The 27,348-nt window shown below is 44.9% G+C and overlaps 1 protein-coding gene across 2 annotated transcripts in view; it reads left to right on the top strand.

Annotated features, from left to right (window-relative positions):
- The first annotated feature begins 440 nt into the window (after positions 1 to 440).
- The window catches only part of LOC121533301 (E3 ubiquitin-protein ligase LNX), a 66,153-nt gene continuing 39,245 nt past the window's right edge, over positions 441 to 27,348 (top strand). Inside the window, exons 1-2 of one of the 2 annotated variants that reach the window (XM_041839114.2) lie at positions 441 to 553; positions 7,348 to 7,923. In XM_041839114.2, coding sequence (XP_041695048.1) covers positions 7,439 to 7,923 — 485 coding nt within the window. In that variant the 5' untranslated portion in view covers positions 441 to 553; positions 7,348 to 7,438. Of the gene's footprint in view, positions 554 to 7,347; positions 7,924 to 16,708; positions 17,348 to 27,348 lie in introns of those variants that run through there. The other variant, XM_041839115.1, reaches the window with a different exon arrangement.

Here is a 27,348-nt window from a genome sequence, read left to right as displayed (position 1 = left end):
CCTCTCCCAGTCTCCCTCCCTCCCAGAGCAGGTTTAGCCACTTTTCTGTCTACCTTTGCTCTGGCCCCGTCCTTCTCTGCCACTTCCTGGTCACCTGGACCAGCTTCCTGATGTGAGCAGCAGGCTCTGGGTTGTCACAGCACACCCACAACTCTCTGACTCTGTTCTGTCCTGTTCTCTATCCCAGAATTCCCCTAGGACCGGCAGCCAGCTAACATTTCCTTACTGAACTCCACCAACCAATCTACAGGTACAGTTACCGTGACATTTCCTTACTGAATTCCACCAGCCAATCAACAGGTACTGTGAACGGGACCTCTGTCAGTTCACCTGCAGTACATACTCTCTCCCTCCCTTCCCCTCTCCCTCTCTCGCTCTTTGACAGATCTAGAGTTACACCCTTTCCTAAGTATTACCTGACCTGGTGAAGCCGCTTTGCCTGAAGTGAACGTTGCTCTGTGAGTCCTGTAACTACTATAACAAACTCTGTAGTCAGAATGTATGACTGCTACCTATCTACACAGCTCTGAGGGCTAACATTTGACTTGCAACAGTAAGTAGGAGAGGTCTACTTGACAGTTTGTCTATTGTCTCATACTTCTGTCTGTGTATTTGCATCCATGAAAGTCATTTGAATGCTGTTTGCATTGTGGGTTTGTGTGTGTGTGGGTGGACGTCAGACATTTTCTCTTCCCTATATTTTTCCTGTCTCTGTAAGTGTCTGTACAGTAACATCCATTTTATCTGACTTGAGCCTCTGAGTGTAACTCTGTGCTGATCCAGACAGACTGAGCCATTAGAGCCTGCTCCTCTCCTGTCCTCTGCTGTTCCAGACAGTACAGTCAGATTTAGAGGTCTGCCTCAGAGAGAGAGAGACACTCAGCAACAGATCTATGGAGATTTCTAATGGCCACTCAGATCATAGAGAGAGAGGATAGACAGAGACTTGATGGACAGGGTGTAGAGAGGGCAAAGATTACCATAGTCTGTGTTTTCATCTTAAATAATGTTTGATAGATTTCTGTATCTGGGAAGCTTCTTTGCTAATATCTAAGTTGTTTGTTTACGCGTGGTATTAGAAGTCACAGTACATACAGTACCCTCTAGGCTGGAGCTCCTTAGATCTCCACCACCTGGCTGGATAATGATGAACTAATTACTTATGTACAGTACACATATTACATAACTAACACGTGTTCGAATCTCATCAAGGATAACTTTAGCATTTTAGCTATTTACTACTTTTTAGCTACTTTGCAGCTGCTTATCATGTTAGATAACCCTTCCCCTAACCCTTTAACCTAACTCCTAACCCTAACCTTAACCCTCTAACCCTAACCCCTAGCCTAGGTTTGCCACAACAAATTGGAATTCGTAACATATCATATGAATTATAATTAGTAACAAGATATTATATGAAATGGATTATGGACATCCACAAATGAATACATACCATACGAAACGTAACATATCATACAAATGGAGGGAGACAGATTTATATTTACTATGTTAGGTCTACCCCTGAGTCCAGGTTGATACACTTGATGTGTACACACATCAAACCAAACCGTGTGTGAAGTATAGGGTTAGAAAATTCCTGAAACTTTTAATAAATTCCCTCATTGGAGAATTCCTGGAATCAGGAGGGAATAAGCAGGAAAACCTGGAATCCTCCAAACAGGATTTCTGGAAAAACAGGGAATTTATTGAAAGTTCCAGGAATTTTGCAACCCTAGTGAAGTATGTGGTTGTGTTGACAGAGTGTGTTGTCAGGATGTTGACAGAATATGTTAACAGGTTATGTTGATCGTGTATTGACAGGGTGTGTGGACAGGCTGTTGACAGAGAGTGTTGACAGGTTATGTTGACAGAAAGTGTTGACAGGTTGTGTTGACATGTTGTGTTGACAGGCAGTGTCAGCGGTTCCCAAACTAGGGGTCGCAACCCCACGTTGGGACACCTGATATGAAAATTGGGTTGAGGGTGAATTTCCAAAATCCAGAAAAAACAAAATATATACAAAAAATATATATATGTAATATAATATCATCTTTGTATCTCAAAATCATTATAATGTGGTTAACCTTAAAAATCTAAATTAATATTATTCAAATCTAAAAGATCAAATTCAACCAGAGAGTGCCCTTAGATCATGAGAAAAGGCCGCACTTGACTGTTGCTCTTGAATCATTCCCACGGTGAATGGCTAGGCCCGCTACGCTATGAAACCACACACTATTGCAGAGACTTTGATATTACCGGCCACAATTGATACAATAAAAACAATTGCAGAGGCACAGAAACCCACATCAATACCTTTGTCAGATATTTATGCTATTGCTAGCAATCAAGAGGAAACTGACTGAACAACTCAAAAACTCCCCAGCTTATGCTCTCCAAATGGATGTTAGCTGTGAGAGCTGAGATGCCCATGCATTGACTTTTGTTCGCTATAGTTGTCGGGAATGCTATTCACGAGGGCATATTGTTCTGTCTCACGATGCCTGAGCATGAAACAGCACAGGGATGTTCAGTGTACTGCGTGGCTATATTGACGAAAAACAGACTCCATGGAATCGAATGGTGGCCTTTTGCACAAATGGTTACATCTATGGCGGGACAGCGGGCAGGCCTCCGCACTCTAGTTATGAATGTGTCTCCCTCTGCCATATGGACGCATTGTATGATACATCGAGAGCAACTGGCAGCAAAAGATCTGAGCACAGAACTCAGAGATATACTGCAGCAGGCAACTTCGATTATAGACTACATCAAACCACATTCCACTGCACACACGCCTGTTCGCAAAACTATGTGGAGATATGGGATCAGAACATGACAATGTTTTATTTCACACCGAGGCTTGGTGTTTATTGAAGGGCAGTGTTGGAAAGATGTTTCGCATTGAGAGAGGAACTGTTCATTTGTTCATTGTGTCTTGTTCTCAGTGTGAATATTTATCTTATCTAATTCCCATTTTCTCTCTCTCTGTACAATTTCTTTGTTTCAGCTACAGTCTCCTTGTGTCCCCTAACCTCAACATGTCATGATTATCTGCAGTGTGACACATTAATTATTAATTTGGCTGTTATTAATAATCAGCTTTATGATCACTTGATGTCATCATGGGGCACAAGTGGATTTCTATGTTATTACCCACGGTGCCCCTCTCTGTTGTTGCTGTTCTGAGCATGTGTGTTTGGAGGAGGAACACGGGCTGTGGAATGCTCTGCCTGTGACTAACATGTCTGAACAGCCCTGCCTGCCTGGCTCTCCCTCTCAGACAACACACTGAACCTACCGGCCTGTTGTGTGAACTTGCAGGGCCAGGCATAACATAACATACCCTGGCTATGTGAGCTGGTAACTCCTTGAAGAACCAGACATAGGTTAGTAGAAAAGGCATACAGTAAATGGGACCATCATTATGTCCACTGTAGCATGCATATTGTACTCATGCTGTTCCATTCCACATGACATACACATAGTTACATGTCAAAGGATACTCTGACATGTGCTGTATATGCCTACAGTTTGTTTCTGCGGTGGTGTGGGACAGGATGTGTTTTTTAAGGAACTGTAATTGGTGTGCTTTTGAAAGGTTTAGATTTGTCAGGTCAACGCAGGGTTTCTGTAGATTAGTGTCACTGCCTTTTGTTGGGCTAGCAGGTTGTACATTAGCTGCATTAGTGTACATTATCATTGGAGTATGGGACACATTTACAGAGCTACACACTATTATGCTGCAGACATTAAAATGTTGACAGAAACATACTTACCTTATCAAAGGGTTGTTTTTCAACCAGGGCCAGAAGGAAAGGAGCTGAGTCAGCACTGGGTTGTATCATTACTAACTCATCAACTCACTGTATCACAGGATCATTGGAGATACACACTAACCAACGTGTGTGTGAGACAGTTTCTGTGCGTTGTATGAGTGTCTGTGTAATGTGTATGTGAGCCATTCGTATTCATGAGTCATTAGATTTAGTCTCCTATGAATGGTTCTGGCCTCCGTCTACATTTCATGGTTTCCTTACGCCATCATTCATCGTCTTTCCTCCTGGAATGTTGGGCAAAGGTTACCCTGGTGACACAAAGGACTTGTCTCTAGAAAATGGATGACGACTCTGTTAATTTTTTTATACAAACACCACTTTCTCTTTAATTAAACGTGGTGTGAACAAAAGCCAATTAAGAAAGTCCAAACAGACTGATTACTTTAGAAGGACTGAGGCTTAATTTCTCTTTCTTACTAATCATGTAGGCCTGGTTATTGGATGGCTGGTGAGGTGGGCTTTAGCCTGGTCACGTTTCAGCCTGTCATGGCTGTCAGCTGTGTGTCACTCTCTCTTTCCCACCAGAGCAGGTTAGAGCAGGGTAGGCTGGAGCTCCCCGGGGGTGGTTCTGTGACACCATGTTGTCACCCTGCGGATTAACACTGAGATAATGATCTCTGGGAGGTGTTCCCCGGGCACGGGTGTGTCCCCTCTGAATGCTTTGTTGCGTGTGTGTGTGTGTGTGTGCGTGCGTGCGTGTGTGCGTGCGTGTGTGAGTGCATGTGTTTGTGAATGGAAACCTCCGATTTTACTGTTTTATTACACAAAGGGATTGCTTTGGTTAATGAGTTTCAGATACTGTAGAGGACTCTGTGATTGATTGTTCTGCTGTTGTCTGTCTCTCTATATCATTATTTTCTTCTTAACCTGCCTTCTCCCACGAGAGAGAGAGAGAGAGAGAGAGAGAGAGAGAGAGAGAGAGAGAGAGAGAGAGAGAGAGAGAGAGAGAGAGAGAGAGAGAGAGAGAGAGAGAGAGAGAGAGAGAGAGAGAGAGAGAGAGAGAGAGAGAGATGTTCAGCTTTAAAGGTTTCTGTCTGTACGCTGCTCCAGTCAAGATCAGATTACAGGGTGGAGAAAAATCAAACCGTGTTTTCATTTTTCCTGAGTTTTGACTTTTTTCATTCCTCAGGCTCCTGGCGCCTATGATTTGCTCTTTGTCTTGAGCTCTATGTGTCTCTCCCCCCTCTCTCTCTCTCTCTCTCTCTCTCTCTCTCTCTCTCTCTCTCTCTCTCTCTCTCTCCCTTTCTTCCTCCCTCCCTCCCTCCCTCCCTCTCTCTCTGTCTGTTTTGAGATGAAAGCTTCCCCTCCTGAGAGAGTGAAGAACAGCAGGACATGGCTGGTCTCCTCCACACAGGTGCCAGAGAGTAACAGGATAAAACAGTCACTTCATCACAGCGGCCCACTGTGGGGAGCTTCAACTTAGTTATAGTACGGTTCAGCCTGCTGTCATTACCACAGTCCTCCTCCCAAACACACACAGCAAACAGAAAGTGCTTTTATGACTGCCATAACTCACAACTCTCCCTTTTATGTAGGCCAAGGCCTGTGTGTGTGTGTGTGTGTTTACAACTAGGTGATGTGTACTGTGTCCATGTTTATATGCGAGTGTGTATGTCTAGGTGTGTACAGTATAGGCGCTTGTGTGGGCACGTCTATGTTTGTGGGCATGCTTGTTAGAGTACAGTATGTGCACCATTTACAGTCATTGGTGTGGACGTGTGTATGTGCTTCAGCTCAGGTACTGAATGACCTCTATGACAGTCAGGTATATCACCTTTGGAAGGCTATGGAGCGTGTTATGGAAACTGTCTCAGTACCTGCTGGGTTCTCACATGACCGCCAACCACACACACAGATGGAGAGGTTTACTATAGGTTAAAGAGGACCATCACACACTGTTATGATGAGTTTCTGGTATTGAGAAGTTCAGGATGCAAGAGAGCAGTTGACACAGATGGAGATTGGATTCAATCATTATTTAATGGTTATAATAATGAATTCACAAACAGTGACTACGTGCAGTGACTCTTGTCATATGAATGATTTTCATGGAATATCTCTCAGCTTTTATACTGCTCTTCCAACCTACTTTTATCTTATCCAGATGCTAATCATTATTGATTGTCACTCATCCACCCCCATATCATCTACCTCCTTGGTGTAGTGTGGCACCCTAGCCAGGCCATTCCATCACGCACCCATCCTAAGATTAGCACCAGTGGCCCCCAATCTATCTTGGCACACTGACCTTCTATTCCTCACTCGTGACACCACTAACACATGGTGTGTCCCTGTTCATTGTCACTCATTCAGCTTAGGAGTTTACACACATTAATGAATATTGTATCATAAATCATCATATCACACACTATAGGAAAGGTTCTCTCTTATATGACATACTTTGTACTTGATTAGTCAATGTCCATTACAGTGTACATTGATGCTCATTGGATTGAAACCCAATAAGGTTAGTTGATGTCAGTCAATGTCCTGTCGGACTATCTATAACATAATCAGCCAAAGCGATAGCCAATCAGGAGTTGCTTCAGAAAGATGGGCCATAAGGGTGCCAAAAAGATGGCTGTTGCCAGGGTGACGTAGTCCTTGGATGCCAGTGGTCTCTGCCCGTCTGTTCAGGACGGTGTGCCAGGGGAAACCGCCTGTTTCAGAGTTGACGTAGTGATACTACAGTCACAACCTACCTCTAAATGGCATACTGTTTAAATGTACACACAGTGTATTCTGAGAGATATTTGAAACTGTTTATATTTCAGATGTAGGATCTTAATTTGAGCCAGTTTGCTACAGCAGAAAAATTATCCTGCAGCAACGGGAAATGTGAATTATTATATGGATTATAATGAATGGAGATGTTTTTTAGGGGTTGATACATTTTTCAAGTCAGACATTTTCATGTCGAAATTACAAACTTTAGAAGCCTTTTTAAACCTTGAATACACTACAAGTTTGCATTTCCTGCTGTGCAGGAACATTCTCAGCAAAGAGTGATCAAATTAAGATCCTGCGTCTGTATGTCCCACACAGTACACATCTGAATCTGAATAGCTGCAGACAGTAAAGTGTGTGCCATAGAATATTTATCTCTCTGTCTCTCTCTGTGTTTGATGTTGGGATGAGGAGTGTTGATGTTTCTGTAGCCAGAGAAAAAATTAGTTTCTCAGTAGTTCGATATCGGTCTTCTCTGCCAGAAGAGAAAAATCGAAATCAAAAGGAGTGAAATGAGAAAAAAGTCATTAGTGCTGCTGCTGTTCCCACAGTGGCTGGGATTCCTGCTCAGTGTTTCACTGCTTAGTGTGTGTGTGTTTGTGTTGTGTTGTGTGTTGTGTTGTGTGTGTGTGTGTGTGTGTTTTTGTGTGTGCCTGCCTGCTTGTGTGCGTATGCAACACCAAGTTCTCTAGCTCAGCTCAGAGAATACTAAGATTATGAACAATGTCACAAGCTTCCAGCTTGATACAATATCAATGCCTCTCTCTGTCTCTCTATGCAGCTCCATGGACCTCTACATTCAGTGAAATTCACCTGATCCCCCACAGCACCATACCAAGCCTCCCTTGGCCAACCTTAGCCCCGCCCTCTTCATGAGTAGCCAGGAGGAGGTGCCTGAGGTGCCTGAGATTGCCATGGCAATGGCATCAGCACCCCCACCACGACCACCCCCACCACGACCACCACCACCTGCCATGATTGGCTACTGCGGCCTGGAGTCCTCTCCCCCTGACCTGTGCCAGGCATGCGGCCAGAGACACCTGATAGAGGAGAACCATGAGTACCTGTACCGAGACGAGGTGGACGATGACCTCATCTGTCATATCTGTCTGCAGCCACTCATCAGGCCGCTGGACACGCCCTGCGGACACACCTACTGCCAGGAGTGTCTGACCAGCTTCCTGCTGGAGAGTGACTTCTGCCCCGTGGACCGCACCCCTCTCATGCTGCAGAACTGCCGCAAGTCCAGCCTGCTGGTGCACAAGCTACTGGACAAGCTGGCCGTGGCCTGCCCCTTCACTGACCACTGCACCGATACACTGCCCCGAGGAGAGATGGGGGCTCACATCAAGAACAGGTAGGTCCCGTACCCCAACACACCCTAACCCACTATCTACTGTAATAACATATTACCCAAACACACGCTAACCCACTATCTACTATAATAATATATTACCCAAACACACCCTAACCCACTATCTACTGTAATAACATATTACCCCAACACACCCTAACCCACTATCTACTGTAATAACATATTACCCAAACACACCCTAACCCACTATCTACTGTAATAACATATTACCCAAACACACCCTAACCCACTATCTACTGTAATAACATATTACCCAAACACACCCTAACCCACTATCTACTGTAATAATATATTACCCCAACACACTCTAACCCACTATCTACTGTAATAACATGTTACCCCAACACATCCTAACCCACTATCTACTGTAATAACATATTACCCAAACACACCCTAACCAACTATCTACTGTAATAACATGTTACCCAAACACACCCTAACCCACTATCTACTGTAATAACATATTACCCAAACACACCCTAACCCACTATCTACTGTAATAACATATTACCCAAACACACCCTAACCCACTATCTACTGTAATAACATATTACCCAAACACACCCTAACCCACTATCTACTGTAATAACATATTACCCCAACACACTCTAACCCACTATCTACTGTAATAACATATTACCCAAACACACCCTAACCCACTATCTACTGTAATAACATATTACCCAAACACACCCTAACCCACTATCTACTGTAATAACATATTACCCCAACACATCCTAACCCACTATCTACTGTAATAACATATTACCCCAACACATCCTAACCCACTATCTACTGTAATAACATATTACCCCAACACATCCTAACCCACTATCTACTGTAATAACATATTACCCAAACACACCCTAACCCACTATCTACTGTAATAAGATATTACCCAAACACACCCAAACCCACTATCTACTGTAAAAACATGTTACCCAAACACACCCTAACCCACTATCTACTGTAATAACATATTACCCCAGCACATCCTAACCCACTATCTACTGTAATAACATATTACCCCAACACACCCTAACCCACTATCTACTGTAATAACATATTACCCAAACACACCCTAACCCACTATCTACTGTAATAACATATTACCCCAACACACCCTAACCCACTATCTACTGTAATAACATATTACCCAAACACACCCTAACCCACTATCTACTGTAATAAGATATTACTCAAACACACCGTAACCCACTATCTACTGTAAAAACATATTACCACAACACACCCTAACCCACTATCTACTGTAAAAACATTATACCCCAACACATCCTAACCCACTATCTACTGTAATAACATATTACCCAAACACACCCTAACCCACTATCTACTGTAAAAAACATGTTACCCCAACACATCCTAACCCACTATCTACTGTAAAAACATGTTACCCCAACACATCCTAACCCACTATCTACTGTAATAACATATTACCCAAACACACTCTAACCCACTATCTACTGTAATAACATATTACCCCAACATACTCTAACCCACTATCTACTGTAACAACATATTACCCCAACACACTCTATCCCACTATCTACTGTAATAACATATTACCCCAACACACTCTAACCCACTATCTACTGTAATAACATATTACCCCAACACACTCTAACCCACTATCTACTGTAATAACATATTACCCAAACACACCCTAACCCACTATCTACTGTAATAAGATATTACCCAAACACACCCTAACCCACTATCTACTGTAACAACATATTACCCCAACACACTCTATCCCACTATCTACTGTAATAACATATTACCCCAACACACTCTAACCCACTATCTACTGTAATAACATATTACCCCAACACACTCTAACCCACTATCTACTGTAATAACATATTACCCCAACACACTCTAACCCACTATCTACTGTAATAACATATTACCCAAACACACCCTAACCCACTATCTACTGTAATAACATATTACCCAAACACACTCTAACCCACTATCTACTGTAATAACATATTACCCCAACACACCTTAGCCCACTGCACTGATACCCTGCCTCGAGGAGAGATGGAGGCTCACATCAAGAACAGGTAGGAGAAACACTTAAAACCCCAACATGCATTGACACACTGGAAGAGGAGGCTACCCCTACACACTTTACCCACAATCTACTGTAAGAGCAGAGAGACTTCCTCCCCCACAGTATACACAGTGTGACTATAATATAAATCTTCCTAAATATGGTTAGATATTGCAGCACCCATGATAACTGCTGTGTTCTGTTTTCCCCATCTGCTCCTCTCTCTCAAGGCTCATAATGTTGTTGTGATAAAACTGTGTTGACCTCCAGTTAACAGACACACCAAACATCCCTACTGTCTCCCTCCCATCCCTTCCAGTCCCAGGGGGAGAGAGTGCACTTCCTCACCCTGTTTGTTTCATCTGAACCAGCCTAGCTCCTCTGTTTACATATCATTAAAGAGCAAGAGGTTCGGCTGCTCAGTGTTCAGTGTCTGGACTCCTCTCTTCCTTAGCGCTCGTTAACACTCTGTTAGCCCAGAGGCCTGGGAGATAATTACTAGTGCATCTCCCTAGCTATGCACTGCTACTGTACAACAATGTGTTTCCCATTGAACTGAATAGTGATAGTGATTGCATAGCCTCTATCTCCTGAGCCTGCAATCCCCTCGAAGTTCACCAGCTTTCCTTCCCTTTTCCTCCCCCCATCTTCATCCTCTGGTGTCCTGGGTCTCCCACTTACACCTCCCTCCTCCCTCTTTCTCTCTCTATCTCTCCCAAGGCTCCCAGGTTTCCTCTCCGTCTCTTTCATGGTGTGTGAGTGTTGTAGTGAGGTGTGTGGATGTGATGTGATGTGAGTGGGCCAGGGGTCTCTGGGGACCAGCTCCTCTCTGGGAGAGTCAGGAGGAGTCAGGATATGTTATCTATCTGTGGAGGGGAGAGGCTACGTCCTAGGGGAAGAGAATAGGCACTCTAGCCTGAATGGGGATGCCCATCCAGCCTGATACACGCACCTCATAAGGTCATACTGGTAGTTGAACTTTGGTCCTGTCTGCTTGTGGTTGTGGTTGTGCGTTTTTGGTTCAGTGTTTGTGGTCTTGTGTTTGTGGTTGTGTTTGCGGTCCAGTAATTGTGGTTGTGTCCTTGTGGTCATGCAGGATTGCAAGTATGTGTTATGTTTATGATGCAGTGTTTAAGGTCGTAAGTCATTAGGTTTGTGTTTATGGTCAGGTGTTTATAGCCTGTGTTTTGCTTATACATAATTTTACAGTCAGTTTTCCATGTACGTTTATAAAGTGCCTTTCCCAGTGAAAATATGTGAACTATTTGCACTTTAGCGTGTGTAGTTGCAATGATTGTGTTTAGATTCTTGTATTTGTCAGTTCATGTTTCGGACGGGTCATTGGGTTTGTGTGTCCGGGCAGTTGTGCATTGATTCCTCCCATGTTTGGTGAGGCTATGCTTGTAGCCTGGTGTTTCATGTCTCTCAGTATATGTACATGCTGTTTGGGGAGTGCTGTCTATGTAATGTGGGATTGGAGAGGGATTTGTCTAAATTCAGATTACCCTGCAAAAGTCAAGTAAATAACTTTGTCGAAGCATGTGATAAACCAAAAGTTACAAATCCCTTTGCATGCCGATGTATTTTGTGAGATGAGTATTGGTGAGATTTAGGTCCTTGTTTTGTGTTCATACATGGTGAGTGTCCCAAATGGCACTCTGTATAGTGCACTATGGGCCCTGGTCAAAAGTAGTGCACTATAAAGGGAATAGGGTACCATTTGGGACACAGGTGTGACCCTGTGGACATGAAAATTGATTTGATTCTTGTCTGTCAATATGGATAGCCAGTTCTAGAGAATGTGTGCTTGAATGCTTGGGTCTGTGTGCATGTGTATGTACTGTATGCTTACGTGCAGGCCTGTGTGTTTGTGTTGTGTATGTGTGAGTGTGATGTAAGTCCACCTGGCTATAACCCAGAGGTCTGATCTCTGATCTCTACAGTGACAGGTGGCTGTCCTGTCCCTGACCCTACCGACCCTGCTGGTCCTGTCACTTCCTGATGTCACATCGTGATGTCCTGACGATGGTCTGTCATAGGCTCTCATACATTCTGCTGCTGTAATTTGACTTTTTCTACTGCATGGCAGATGGATGCCTCAACCACACCAGAACATCCCTTTTTCACGTTTTGATGCATAGGAGCCACCTTACTAACCTTTGCTCTGTTGATTCCTCTAGCCTCAACTACTCTCCTTCTGGAAGAATATGTTTGAGAGCGGGAACTGAAGAGGAATGGAAATAGGCAAACAATATTAATGTGTGAAGTGTGTATCTGAGTGTGTGTTTAGGTAGTTGTGTGTGTGTGTTTCTGAGTGTGTGTTTGGGTAGTTGTGTGTGTTTCTGAGTGTGTGTTTAGGTAGCTGTGTGTGTGTGTGTTTCTGAGTGTGTGTTTAGGTAGTTGTGTGTGTGTGTTTCTGAGTGTGTGTTTAGGTAGTTGTGTGTGTGTGTTTCTGAGTGTGTGTTTAGGTAGTTGTGTGTGTGTGTTTCTGAGTGTGTGTTTAGGTAGTTGTGTGTGTGTGTTTCTGAGTGTGTGTAATGACTCCTTTGGGCCAGACTGGTTTTTGCTTTTTCACAAACTGCATCCTGTGACAATCCAATTACATTCATTTTCCTGCCAGCCTGTGGCCTTGTGTGGTACACACTGCTTACACACTGCTTACACACACACCAGCTCACACAACTCTACCCCTAAACACACAGCACCCACACATCTCTCTCATATTTACCCATTAAATATTAATCGGGATGGGGTATTTAAACCAGTTAAGTGCCTTACACGGTCCCAGACAAGACAGCACTACACTGAGACTTACTCACCCTTCAGGGTCCCTAACCACTACTAACCACTACCGCAGAGAGGAGAGGAGAGGAGAGGAGAGGAGAGGAGAAGAGAAGAGAAGAGAAGAGAAGAGAAGAGAAGAGAAGAGAAGAGAAGAGAAGAGAAGAGAAGAGAAGAGAAGAGAAGAGAAGAGAAGAGAAGAGAAGAGAAGAGAAGAGAAGAGAAGAGAAGAGAAGAGAAGAGAAGAGAAGAGAAGAGAAGAGAAGAGAGAGAGGAGAGGAGAGGAGAGGAGAGGAGAGGAGAGGAGAGGAGAGGAGAGGAGAGGAGAGGAGAGGAGAGGAGAGGAGCTGTTAGATAGGCCTGCTGTAGAGAGATGGGGACAAGATGAAAAGAGGATAGCTTTAAAGGAGAGAATCAATGTGGGACAAAGTGGTAATGAAATATATTGGGAGAGGAATTGAGAGAAGAGAGAGATGGAGAGACGGAAAGGAGATAAATGAGGGAAGCTGCTGGCTTGAAGTGTTACGCGATAACATGAGTGGAGATCAAAGTTCTCTAACCACCGTCGGTCGGTCACTCCCTCTGGCTCTCTATTTACAGCTGAAGAAGAGAGGGATGACAGAGAGGTGGGGAGATGAGAGGAGAGAGAGGGGCAGAGAAAAAGGAGAGATGACAGAGATGAAAAGAGAGGACAAGATGAAAAGAGAGAGAGATCTATCTATCTAGCCCTGTAAACACTCAAAACAAAAGTCTGCTCATTTGCATGTCCTTTGTCTGCTAGCTCTGTGACCAGCCCTTATGCAACCTTAAGGTGCCCACCTTTATTAATCAATACAGTGCCCACCACCCATTACCTCCTGCAGGTTAACGTTTTCCGTCATGAATCTTGTTCTTGAGGCAGCTCTGCAGAGTGGTCTAGCTAGCACAGCCACAAAGTCTGATTTTAAACCTAACCCTTACCATAACCCTAACCTTAACCACACTGTTAACCGTAATGCCTAAACCTAAACTTAAATTGAGGTCATTTTTACAATACGCTACATGGCCAAAAGTATTTGAGAAACACACTAAGGGGTTATTAGGTACACTATATACACAAAAGTATGTGGACATCCCTTCAAATTAGTGGATTCGGCTATTTCAGCCACACTCGTTGCTGACAGGTGTAGAAAATCGAGCACACAGCCATGCAATCTCCATAGACAAACATTGGCAGTAGAATGGCCTTACTGAAGAGCTCAGTGACTTTCAACATGGCACCGTCATAGGATGCAACCTTTCCAACAAGTCAGTTCGTCAAATTTCTGCCCTGCTAGAGCTGCCCCGGTCAACTGTAAGTGCTGTTATTGTGAAGTGGAAATGTCTAGAAGCAACAACGGCTCAGCCGCGAAGTGGTAAGCCACACAAGCTCACAGAACGGGACCGCTGAGTGCTGAAGCGTGTAGCGTGTAAACATCTTCTGTCCTCAGTTGCATCACTCACTACCGAGTTCCAAACTGCCTCTGGAAGCAATGTTAGTCGCGAGCTTCATGAAATCGGTTTCCATGACCAAGCAGCCACACACAAGCCTAAAATCACCATGCACAATGCCAAGTGTCGGCTGGAGTGGTGTAAAGCTCGCCGCCATTGGACACTGGAGCAGTGGAATCACTGGAGTGATGAATCACACCATCTGGCAGTCCGACGGATGAATTTGGGTTCAATGGGCAGATGCCAGGAGAACGATACCTGCCCGAATGCATAGTGCCAACTTTAAAGTTTGGTGGAGGAGGAATAATGGTCTGGGGCTGTTTGTCATGGTTCAGGCTAGGCCCCTTAGTTCCAGTGAAGGGAAATCTTAACGCTACAGCATACAATGACATTCTAGACGATTCTGTGCTTTCAACTTGGTGGCAACAGTTTGCGTAAGGCCCTTTCCTGTTTCAGCATGACAATGCCCCCATGCATTTAACGAGGTCCATACAGAAATGGTTTGTCAAGATCGGTGTGGAAGTACTTGACTGGCCTGCACAGAGCCCTGACCTCAACCCCATCGAACACTTTTGGGATGAATTAGAACGCCGACTGCGAGCCAGACCTAATCGCCCAACATCAGTGCCCGATCTCACTAATGCTCTTGTGGCTGAATTGAAGCAAGTCCTCGCAGCAATGTTCCGACATCTAGTGGAAAGCCTCCCCAGAAGAGTGGAGGCTGTTATAGCAGTAAAGGAGGGACCAACTCCTTATTAATATTAGCCCATGATTTTATAATGAGATGTTCGACGAGCAGGTGTCCACATACTTTTCGCCATGTAGTTTAAAAGGCAACCTGCTGACCTCCTTACCCATAACCAGCCCCAATGTCAGTCACTGTACTGTAATTCAGCCCCTAAACCCTGCTCAGCCAATCAAGTGTAGATTATTATTTGGGGAAGTTGTTTTTGTTTTGTTATTGTCTAAAGGCATCAGCCTGCTTCAGTTTGGCTGACGCCTAGCCGAAGTCGGCTAGCCGAACCGAACCGAACGAGTGTGCTCACATACTCCCTTAAAAGACGCTTGAAAAATGAGAAAAAAGCTTCAATAGTACGGTTTGTCCATTTAGAGACGTCGTAGACAGTATACACTTCCTCAAAATAGTCAGAATTAATCAAAGATAACTCAAGAAATCTGTCAATAATTTTGATGTTTTCACAGAGGAGATCTTAGTCGTGCCATTTTACATCTAACTAAGATGTTTGGAGCAGTATATCTCAATGAGAAAATGTGCATGTGTCTTGTTGAATGACAACAAAGACTTTGTTGAAGAATCCCTACTGTTGACCAATCACCGGCGAAGGGGCGTAGACTTCAGCTCCAAACTTCGGCTTTCCTCCAGATTTTTATTTTATTTGCCCAAACAGCCCAAAAAAACTAACCGAAGTCCAAAACAAACAAAAACGTCACAATATGTTGTCATAATGTCTCCTGAGTGGCGCAGTGGTCTAAGGCACTGTATCGCAGTGCTAACTGTGCCACTAGAGATCCTGGTTCGTATCCAGGCTCTGTCGCAGCCGGCCGCGACCGGGAGACTCATGGGCGGCGCACAATTGGCCCAGCGTCATCCAGGGTAGGGGAGGGAATGGCCGGCAGGGATGTAGCTCAGTTGATAGAGCATGGCGTTTGCAACGCCAGGGTTGTGGGTTCGATTCCCACGGGGGGCCAGTATAAAAAAAATATGTATTCACTAACTGTAAGTCGCTCTGGATAAGAGCGTCTGCTAAATGACTGAAATGTAAATGTAATAATATATGCACAAACTCTTCCGGACTGTTTTGGCTGGTAAGCATGCGGACACCTTGCAGGCTTATCAAACATGGTCTAGCCACTCTCACTGCCCCTGTTCCAATTCACACACCCCCACAACACTTTCCCTGAATGAATCGCTGGGCATCTGACCACTGGTTTAGTTCAGTCAATAATTATTATAACAGTTAACTCCCCTTTCCTGTTCTGTCTATCAGTCTGTTTCACTCCATTCACAAAAACAGGCTTCTATCTTTGTAATGAATATTGTGTGCAGTGTGTTCTCTCCCCTGCTCATCGTCTCGTTTTTTTCATGGACCAGTGTATGTGCGGGCAGGAGGAGGTTAATGCAGTAGCTGTGTGTGTAAGTGTGTATGTGTGTGTGTGTGTGTGTGTGTGTGTGTCTGTATGTGTGTGTGTGTGTGTGTGTGTGTGTGTGTGTGTGTGTGTGTGTGTGTGTGTGTGTGTGTGTGTGTGTGTGTGTGTGTGTGTGTGTGTGTGTGTGTGTGTGTGTGTGTGTGTGTGTGTGAGAGAGGGAGGGAGGGGGATTGCGACCAATCAGAGAAGCCCCAGGTAACCCCCCCCCCACCCCTCCCCTCCATTTGTTTGGTCTGCTCCATCTCTCCCTCTCAGTGGTTCCTGCTGCAGTATAAGTCACAGGCTGCGCTGTTCCCTCTGACACACATACACACACACTCGTACGAGCGCAAATCCTCTTACACCTCGCTAGCTCCCAGAGCAGATTAGAGCCTGCACATCTCAAATCGTATTCCAAATGTGCCACTTTCCCCTGGTTCTCCTCCCTCCTCTTCCTCCTTCTCCTCTTCATCCTCTACCTCCACGGGACCTCTTCTCTGCACCTGCTTCTTCTTCATCCTCCACTCCGTCTTCAACCTCTGGCAGCTGTCCGCTCGCCTCTGCAGCTGAGATGACCAGGCAGCCTCTCTGAGGGAGAGAGAGAGAGAGAGAGAGAAAAGAACGGGAGGAGGAGGAAAAGAAAAAAGCAAGGGAGTAATTTAGACCTGAGAGCTACTCCGGAGAAAGAAGGGAAGAAGGGAGAGGGTCAGCACGGTTAGGCTCAGAGAGGAGGAGGAGGTGGAGGAAGGGAAAGAGGAGGAGAGAGCTCCAGTGCAGAAGGAGAGAGGGAAGAGGAAAGCGAGAAAGAGAGCGAGAGAGAGCTGACTGTGTATTGACTATGAAGGCTCTGCTGCTGCTGGTTCTACCCTGGCTCAGCCCAGCCAACTACACTGACAATGTGGGCAACTTGCACATCCTCTACTCTGAGCTGTGAGTACTGTACCACTGTACCACTCAGCATAGACCTGCTGCATCCATTCACCCCCATCACATCACCCCATCACTCCCCTCCAACATCAGCAGCCCATGCAGCCATGCAGTGTGTGTGTGTGTATCTGTGTGAGCATGCGATAGTGTATGTCTGTGTATGTGCATGTTTGTGCGTGTGTGTTTGTGTTTTAATCTGGCTATAAAGAGAGTGTATGGCTCTATGGCCATTTGCTCTGTTATTAACTTGGATAAAGGTTTCTGTAGCAGTGGCCATTGGTTGCCTTTGCAGCGGGATGCGGTTGCTGTGGCAGGTATAGGGTTTTGTGCAGACAAGGTCTGTTTGGATGCTCCAGAGCAGCACTGCAGCATGGGAGCGCTCTCATCAGGACTGCGGGATGTGATGTGTGTGTGTGTGTTTACTGTTTCTGTGTGTGTGTGCGGTCTATTGATTTGTAACTAAATGTGAACCTGTGTACGGCTGTTGCTAAATGCTTTGATGGTCTCTGTATGTGTGCGATATTTAGTTATTCATTAGTTATTCAGATGTGGAGTACATACTTGGCCATACCTGTGTGAGAGTGCCTGTTTGATACTTCCTTCATTCTAGTAGGATTGTTTTATAGCAGGTCTCCAGTAGAGCACCTCTTGTACATCTGCTTGTTCACTGTGTGTGAATAGTCATGTTCACAAGGAGCATTCCAACCAAAACAAAGAGCAAACACTTGCTATATCCACTCAGAGAAACATATTCATCGCTATAAACATCACAGCAACACAAAAACACAGGCATTCACCAATCACCACTGCAACAATCATCCAGAAAGATACACAAGATGCACAGCAAACCACAACAACAACAACCATAACCCTTCGGAATAAAAAACATATCCACACACACACAGCTCATTCACATTGTTCTGACACCCCCACACACTTACGGAGCCCATTCAGTCATAGTTAATGTGAAACGCACTCTTACTGAGGCACTTTGACACCATGGCAACAACCCTCTCATCTAGCCAGCTGAATTCATCATACTGAGGAATGGATGATGATCTCACTTCCTATTTAATTCCACTGGCTCAGGTTCTCATGTTTTAAAATAGACAACATCCTCCATAAAGTAAGCCTAAACAAGTGCTGCATAGTTACTGTTGATTTTCATTATAGGTTTGCTAGTGTGGATAATTGCGTGTTGTATGTAGAGATTTGGGCTGTGCAGCTGAATCTTATTTGTGAATATAGGTTTGGGTCTGTGTGTATGTTTCTAAGTGTGTCTATATTGGTATACTCTTTCTACGGTTTGACTATGTGGGCATTCATTCTCTTTGTATGCATATAGACTGAGTCTTTCTGGGAATAGTCTATATTCGCCCTCAGTGCTTTCTGTCTCTCTCAGTGATATTGGCCATACTCAGCAGACTTGTGAAACCTGGGGCTCACAGATCTCTAAGCTGGTATCCTTCTGTCCTCGCCAGTCCCCAGTCTGAAGGAAATGTCCCATTATGCTGCATGAATACAGGGAACAATGCAACGCTTTACCAATTCTCCTATTCCATTGTGAGGATCCTCTATTGAGTGGAGCTTTAGCTCCTGCAGACACTCAGATCCCCTATTGGACAGCTATGCATCCTAGAGAGATGGGGGAGAGGAGAGGGGGAGAGGGAGAGAGGAGAGAATAGGATTGGAGAGGAGACCAGGGAAAGAGATGGCAAGAGAACAGGTGGGGGAGGAGAGGTATCAGAAAGGGGAGAGATGGCGAGAGGGGGAAAGGAGAAAGAGGGGAGGAGAGGGGAGGAGAGGAGAGGATGTTAAAGGAGGAGAGAAGAGGTGCAATGAGAATAGAATATAAATAGAAAGAAGGGTATAGAGGAGGAAGGAAAGAGGGGAGGAGAGAGTAGAGGATAAGGTCACTTCCTGGCCCTGCATCCCATCTGTCCATGCATACGGCTGCCATAGCAATGGGACCGTGAGGGGCCCGTTGGGAGCACGTTCAGCATGTGGGTCATTCCAATGAGGGATTGTTTGTAAATACCGTGAGCGCTTTCTCTCCTCTCCTCGTGTGTGTGTGTATCTGTGTGTGTTTCTGTGTGTCTGTGACAGGGGGCATTTGTTGATTATGACACGATAGATAGGGAAAAAAGGAGCAGACAAATGCAGACAGTGTTTTTCTGGCTGGCTGGAGAGCTGGCTGGAGAGCTGGCTGGAGAGCTGGCTGGAGATCTATGGCATACCATTAATCTTTATCCACAGCCCTGACAGCCAGGAGCAGCCTTCAGCTCTGCTCCCTCTGTGGGACCAGCATTTCATCTCTCTCATCCTCTTTAGCTCTCTTCCTCTCACTACGCTTTTCTCTGCCTCTCTCTCGGTTGTCTGCCCTGCATTTCTCTGTTTACCACTAAAGTGATTTAATTATATGAGAGAAATGATATTGTATTGTATGTTATCTTGCACACACATACACAGACAGTATACAGTACAGTAGAGAGAGGGAGAGGGAGAGAGAGAGAGAGAGAGAGAGAGAGAGAGAGAGAGAGAGAGAGAGAGAGAGAGAGAGAGAGAGAGAGAGAGAGAGAGAGAGAGAGAGAGAGAGAGAGAGAGAGAGAGAGAGAGAGAGAGAGAGAGAGAGAGATAATAGGTGTTGTTGTTCCGTATTGAAATCTTTAATAGAGTTACCACCATTGCTCTCTGTCAGCACCAGCCAATTGAAACGTAGCACTGGCACACACACACAAGAGCACCTATGACGTTTCTCTCCATGTGTCCCTGTACATATTGTACACGGGGGGCCAGTATGAAAAATTTATGCACTCACTAATTGGAAGTCACTCTGGATAAGAGCGTCTGCTAAATTACTAAAATGTAAATGTAAATGTACACACACACACGCGCACTAACGCACACACACACGCACAAACAAAAAAATCGCACAAAAGACATGAACGCTGCGTCCACTTACCACCCCTTTAGCAAACATATACATAATCCACTCAATTTTTCCATAACACACACACGCACACACTGCCACACACGTCTCACCCCTCCCCCAGCACACATGCCCTCTACTCCCCTGATAATCACATTGCAGTGCTATCGAGTGTTAATTATGAATCTGTGTTCATTTCTGGGGCCTGGGCTGGCTTGCCTTAAACACTATGATTGGTTTAGCGTCCGTCCTTTCAACCTGAATCTCCAAGGTGTTTGATCTCCCCTAAAGCTTGACGTAGAGAGAGCTGCGGCGTACTCCCAGTGCTCCCAGAGCCTTCCGCACTGACGTATCCTAACAGGATTAGCCGCCGCCTGGCCACAGAGTAGGGGATCTGAACGATAAGAGGCATTTGTTTATTCCAGGTCCATCCCATCCCCAGTCAAAGACATACCGTACCCTGACTACCATCCCGGCCCAGGCCCATCTTAGTCTTGTGGCTGGGTGGAGGGCTTGCTTCACTAATTACACTTTTGTTTGGATTAAATATAAATCATTTTTCTGCGGTCAGGCGGCTCTCCCTGTCTCAGCGCATCTGTCAGGCTGAGGTCAGAGGAATGGAGCAGAGGAGGGTATAGAGGCTATGATTAAATCAGGACAACAGACAAAATCTTATCCAACTGTACACGCAAATGTACTTTCTCACTGGAGACCATTCTGACCACCTGACTCCACATTGTTAGTGGTTGATGCTCACATACCATGCATAAAACGCACTTCCTGTAGCTATACTCTAACATAGGAACATACAGTGCCTTCGGAAAGTATTCAGACCCATTTACTTTTTCTACATTTTGTTAGGTTACAGCCTTATTCTAAAATGGATTAAATCGTTTTTTCCCCTCATCAATCTACACATAATAACCCATAATGACAAAGCAAAAACAGGTTTTTAGAAATGTTTGCTAATTTATAAAATAAAATAAAACTGAAATATAACATTTACATAAGTATTCAAACCCTTTACTCAGTGCTTTGTTGAAGCATCTTTGGCAGCGATTACAGACTTGAGTCTTCTTGGGTATGAAGCTACAAGCTTGGCACACCTGTATTTGGGGAGTTTCTCCCATTCTTCTCTGCAGATCCTCTCAAGCTCTGTCAGGTTGGATGTCGAGCGTTGCTGCACAGCTATTTTCAGGTCTCTCCAGAGATGTTCGATCAGGTTCAAGTCTGGGCTCTGGCTGGGCCACTCAAGGACATTCAGAGACTTGTCCCGAAGCCACTCCTGCGTTGTCTTGGCTGTGTGCTTAGGGCCATTGTCCTGTTGGAAGGTGAACCTTCGCCCCAGTCTAAGGTCCTGAGCGCTCTGGAGCAGGTTTTCATTAAGGATCTCTCTGTACTTTGCTCTGTTCATCTTTGCCTCAATCCTGACTAGTCTCCCTGCCGCTGAAAAACATCCCCACAGCATGATGCTGCCACCGCCATGCTTCACCGTAGGGATGGTGCCAGGTTTCCTCCAGACGTGACACTTGACATTCAGGCCAAAGAGTTCAAGCTTGGTTTCATCAGACCAGAGAATCTTGTTTCTCATGGCCTGAGAGTATTTTGTGCCTTTTGGTAAACTCCAAGCGGGCTGTCATGTGCCTTTTACTGAGGAGTGGCTTCCGTCTGGCCACTCTACCATAAAGGCCTGATTGGTGGAGTGCTGCAGAGATGGTAGTCCTTCTGGAAGGTTCTCCCATCTCCACAGAGGAACTCTAGAGCTCTGTCAGAGTGACCATCGGGTTCTTGGTCACCTCCCTGACCAAGGCCCTTCTCCCCTGATTGCTCAGTTTGGAAGAGTCTTGGTAGTTCCAAACTTCTTCCATTTAAGAATGATGGAGGCCACTGTGTTTTTGGGGACCTTCAATGCTGCAGACATTTTTTGGTACCCTTCCCCAGATCTGTGCCTTGATACAATCCTGTCTTGGAGCTCTACCAATAATTCCTTCGACCTCATGGCTTGGTTTTTTCTCTGACATGCACTGTCAACTTTGGGACCTTATATAGACAGGTGTGTGCCTTTCCAAATCATGTCCAATCAATTGAATTTACCACAGGTGGACTCCAATCAAGTTGTAGAAACATCTCAAGGATGATCAATGGAAACAGGATGCACCTGAGCTCAATTTCGAGTCTCATAGCAAAGGGTCTGAAAACTTATTTAAATATTTATTTGTTATTAATTTGCACAAATTTATAAAAACCAGTTTTTCGCTTTGTCATTATTGGGTATTGCGTGTAGATTGCTGAGGATTTGTATTTATCTAATCCATTTTAGAATAAGGCTGTAACGTAACAAAATGTGGGAAAAGTCAAGGCGTCTGAATACTTTCCGAAGGTACTGTACAATATGTATGGATGAACAGACAACTGTGATGTGTGATATCACTTCCACCCAAACATGAATGTAAAGGACACACTTAGAGAGAGAGAGATACTGTATCTGCACATACGCACGCACACGTGCACATAGACGCACACACACACACACACACACACACACACACACACACACACACACACACACACTCACAGAGGTACACATTATCACACGACCCATGCGTAGCCTACACATACACACACACAAAAGCAGTGATTAATTATTTCAGAAAATAATTAATGCATGAGAGAAAGAGAGCAGAGGGTAGTCTTTGTAACTTTGAGAGTCTTCTCCTCTAATGTCATACAGACATGTTGAGCATGGCCCGCGGGAGACTAGGTTAGCTTGGAGGACAAGGGGAGGCGATGAAGATTGGGTGGTTAGAGAGATGCAATGTCTATGCAAGGCAGAGTTCTATTAAATATACTGTGTTGATTGGGTGGGTATGAATGTTGCAGCACATATGTTTGTTTGTGCATGTATACTGTAGTACTGTAGTATTCTACTGCCTAACTGTAGCGTAAAATAATGACACATACTGAAGAATGACAAGGCATTCATACCATCCTGTTGAATAGGACTCTGGTCTGCCTGTATCAGTGTGTCTCTGGTCTGCCTGTATCAGTGTGTCTCTGGTCTGCCTGTATCAGTGTGTCTTTGGTCTACCTGTATCAGTGTGTCTTTGGTCTACCTGTATCAGTGTGTCTTTGGTCTACCTGTATCAGTGTGTCTCTGGTCTGCCTGTATCAGTGTGTCTTTGGTCTACCTGTATCAGTGTGTCTTTGGTCTACCTGTATCCGTGTGTATATTGAGCTGCAGCCTGTTCTACAAGGTGGATATCTCTCCTCTGCTGACTGTCTTATCGGCACGGTCACGTTCCTTATGAGTGGCCAGCACAGACAGTGGAGCACAGCTATCTCAGAGACAGAGAGAGAGAGGGAGAGAGAGCGAGACAGAGGAGAGAGGGAGGAGAGGAGATGAGAGGAAAGCAGGAGCTAGTCTAATCTGTCATGTCAGTGATGTGATGTGATGCCCTGGCTGCCTCGTACCACGCCCCCTGGCCACGCCCCAGGCCACACGTCACCCAGCGACCGTGGCGCGTAGCGGGAAACAAATAGGGCCCAGCGGAACTATGGTAAGGCACTGCAGGGATAGTTTCTGTGGTGACCTTGTTTCCATGGGGGGTGGACAGGCTGGTGGAGGCACGGGTTCCACGGCAACACGGCCCACCAGCCCGCTCTCTGGCCATGTGACCATGTGAGAAATGAGACCATAGAGAGCAGAGGCATGCAGAGTGGCACCTAGAGCACTGTGGGATACTAGCAGAAAGGGAACACAGGACTCCACTTAGCAGGGGGTAATATTGGAGTGTTACCCATGACACACACACAGAAACACAATATTGCACATTCTGACAGAATACCAGATATGTGAAATGTTTTGTATGCTAGGCTACTCTGGCGCTATATTAGTAGCATGTTAGGGGAAAGTAAGCTAATCACTTTAACGAAATACAATACAAGTCTAAGTTAATAGGAGATTACAACAGAGATACATCTATTATTCATATATACTCTACTAGCACACTCACGTACATATAACTATACACCCACACCCACACACAGGCCTCTAAAGTCACAGTGAATAGAATATATAATTCACCAACAGGTCCTCTGGAGGCTGTCCTTGACTGCCTTTTAACATTAAAGGTTCTCACGCTCACACATACACACACGCATGTAAAGTGCACACACATACACACTCACAAAAACCTCCACATACTTTACCTAGTAACCCTTAGTGTGTTTCTCAAACACATCAAAGACTCTCACAGTGCTGGAAAGAATGATACAGACATAATTCCCACTGCAGTCATTCTTGCCTGCCATGGTATTGGCCTTATAGACTTACATTGAAGCACTGACAATTCCCGGAATTTCAATGAAAGATACCTTTGTTATGTAGTGGAGACATGGCTGTTATTGTAGCGAGCTCAGAGCCAGCTACACTCCCGAGCCGAGGAGGAGAGAATAAATCAGCTCTGTACTTGCTGTGCTGTTCTCCTCTGACAGAGAAAAAGAGAGAGAGAGAGTTACAAGGTGGAGGGAGAGAGAGGAGGAGAGAGCAGAAAGGATGGATGGAGAGAGTACAAAAGAGAGAACAGGATGGAGGAGAAGGAGATGAGTACAGAGAGGCAGACTGTTGGTTGAAACACCACACTCATACAATGACTGCTGCATATACTGTACATCTTTCCTGGCTGATCATGTCAGGTCATGGCTTTGGCTGATGATGGGACTCTAATATTGATTGGAGAAAAGGCCTGATTCAGAGCTGAGGCTGATGACCTCATTGACTAAGGGCTGGGCTGGGCTGTGTCCCTGATGGGGTGTTTTCTTTTAGATCATTACATTTTAGTCATTTAGCAGACACTCTTATACAGAGCAATTTACGGGAGCAATGAGGGGTAAGTGCCTTGCTCACATCGACAGATTTTTCACCCAGTCGGCTCTGGGATTCGAACCAGTGACCTTTCGGTTATTGGCCCAACACTCTTAACCGCTAGTCTACCTGCCACCCCAGGGTTGGTGAACCAACCCTGCCAAACCAGATCAGCCAGACTTACAGTAGCTAGCACAGCTGAGCCACCTGATTTTGTGTTTGTGGGTGTCTGTGATATGAGCCCTGCATGTGTTTGTCTCGGGCCTGAGGGGCTTTGTTGTTAAGTCACACCCTATAGCTGAGATTCAACCTTATTCAGTCGTTGAGAATTTCAGCTGATGCTTCATCATAGCTGACATTTCCTCTGAGCAAAAGCAGCGGAATCCAATCAACACACCAGCACGTCTACTGATAAATGTTCTTTCAGTTCATTAATTCTCTCCCCCTTCCTTCCCTCCCTCTCTCTCTCCCTCCCTCCATCCCTCCCTCCATCCCTCCCCCTCTCTCTTTCCCTCCCTCCCTCCCTCCCTCCCTCCCTCCCTCCCTCCCTCTCTCTCTCTCTCTCTCTCTCTCTCTCTCTCTCTCTCTCTCTCTCTCTCTCTCTCTCTCTCTCTCTCTCTCTCTCTCTCTCTCTCTCTCTCTCTCTCTCTCTCCCTCCCTCCCTCCCTCTCTCTGTATATTGTATATGGTCTACTCTAAAGAAAGAAAGCTACTAGTAATTGATAAACTGATCTAATTTAGAAGCCATTGAACACAGATGTTCTCTTCTTTTCTCCAGGCCTTTGTCACTATGGATTTAATTAATAAACAATATCCCTCCCCATGTCGTGTCTGTGTGTGTGAGTGTGAGTGTGTGTGTGTGTGTGTGTGTGTGTGTGTGTGTGTGTGTGTGTGTGTGTGTGTGTGTGTGTGTGTGTGTGTGTGTGTGTGTGTGTGTGTGTGTGTGTGTGTGTGTGTGTGTCCATGCCCCAGGTGCTCCCCTGTGCTCCTGTGTTCTCTCATCCACTAGGAGAGGAACTAGGGCCTAGGTGCTCGTTTCACACAGATTCCTGTGGGAAAGAAAGGAAGGGTTGGGTTTTATTTCTTCAAACAGTTTAAAGTGAGTTCCTCTGTGATGTGTCAAAAGCTCTCCCAGACAGGCAGACAGTTTCCTGTCAAAAGTTGAATCCTTGGGACAGTGAATTACTTTTGGAGAGTAGGAGAAGAGGTTTTTTCCCTCTTCTATTCTTGCGATTAGTGAGATTTTGAGTATCTTAATCCAGAGGCTTTGTTGCCGAGGCAATTAGTTTCAGTTTCATCTTGTGATAAAGCATAGATAGAGATTAGAAAGAGTATACTCCTCAGTTCAGAAGATAAGAAGGTTGATTAACAGGAACGCTCAGGAATGATGGTATATCACCAACATAGGCCTCCTGGGCAGAGCTATTGTCAGTCCCAAACTACTCTCTCTTTCACAGTGGCATAGATACGTTTATTTTCTCTCGGCCTCTCTTATGTCAGGAGTTACACTACCGGTCAAAAGTTTTAGAACAGCTACTCATTCAAGGATTTTTCTTTATTTTGACTATTTTCTACATTGTAGAATAATAGTGAAGACATCAAAACTGTAGTAACAAAAAAAAGTGTTAAACAAATCAAAATATATTTTATATTTGAGATTCTTCAAAAAGCCAAGAGAATGCCAAGAGTGTGCAAAGCTGTCATCAAGGCAAAGGGTGGCTATTTGATGAATCTCAAATATAAAATATAGTTTGATTTGTTTAACACTTGTTTGGTTATTACATGAGTCCATATGTGTTATTTCATAGTTTTGATGTCTTCACTATTATTCTATAAAGTAGAAAATAGTCAAAATAAAGTAAAATCCTGGAATGAGTAGGTGTTCTAAAACTTTTGACCGGTAGTGTATATTCCAATGTGTTTTAAGATCTGAGCTGTCATGGAGTGAGCTGGGAGAGGATTGCACTGCAGGACTCCTATAGTCTGGATTAACACTGCTGGATTCTCTACTGCCAGAAGCGGAGAAGGGCCCGGCGGGGGACTGGGTTGGTTCCTATAGGACTCTCAGTAACTCAGTAGCCATCAGAGAGAGGAGAGGATACTATACACCAACCTCAGAGTGGATACGCCCATCAGAGATCAGGTCACAACACTGGACCATCCTTGACTGTTGGGAGAGAGGATACACTCTGGGTATTCAAGGCCATTCAT

This window comes from Coregonus clupeaformis, chromosome 20 (genome assembly GCF_020615455.1).
Source record: "Coregonus clupeaformis isolate EN_2021a chromosome 20, ASM2061545v1, whole genome shotgun sequence".
Classification (NCBI taxonomy): Eukaryota; Metazoa; Chordata; class Actinopteri; order Salmoniformes; family Salmonidae; genus Coregonus; species Coregonus clupeaformis.
This window is presented reverse-complemented; position numbering and strand designations above follow the sequence as displayed.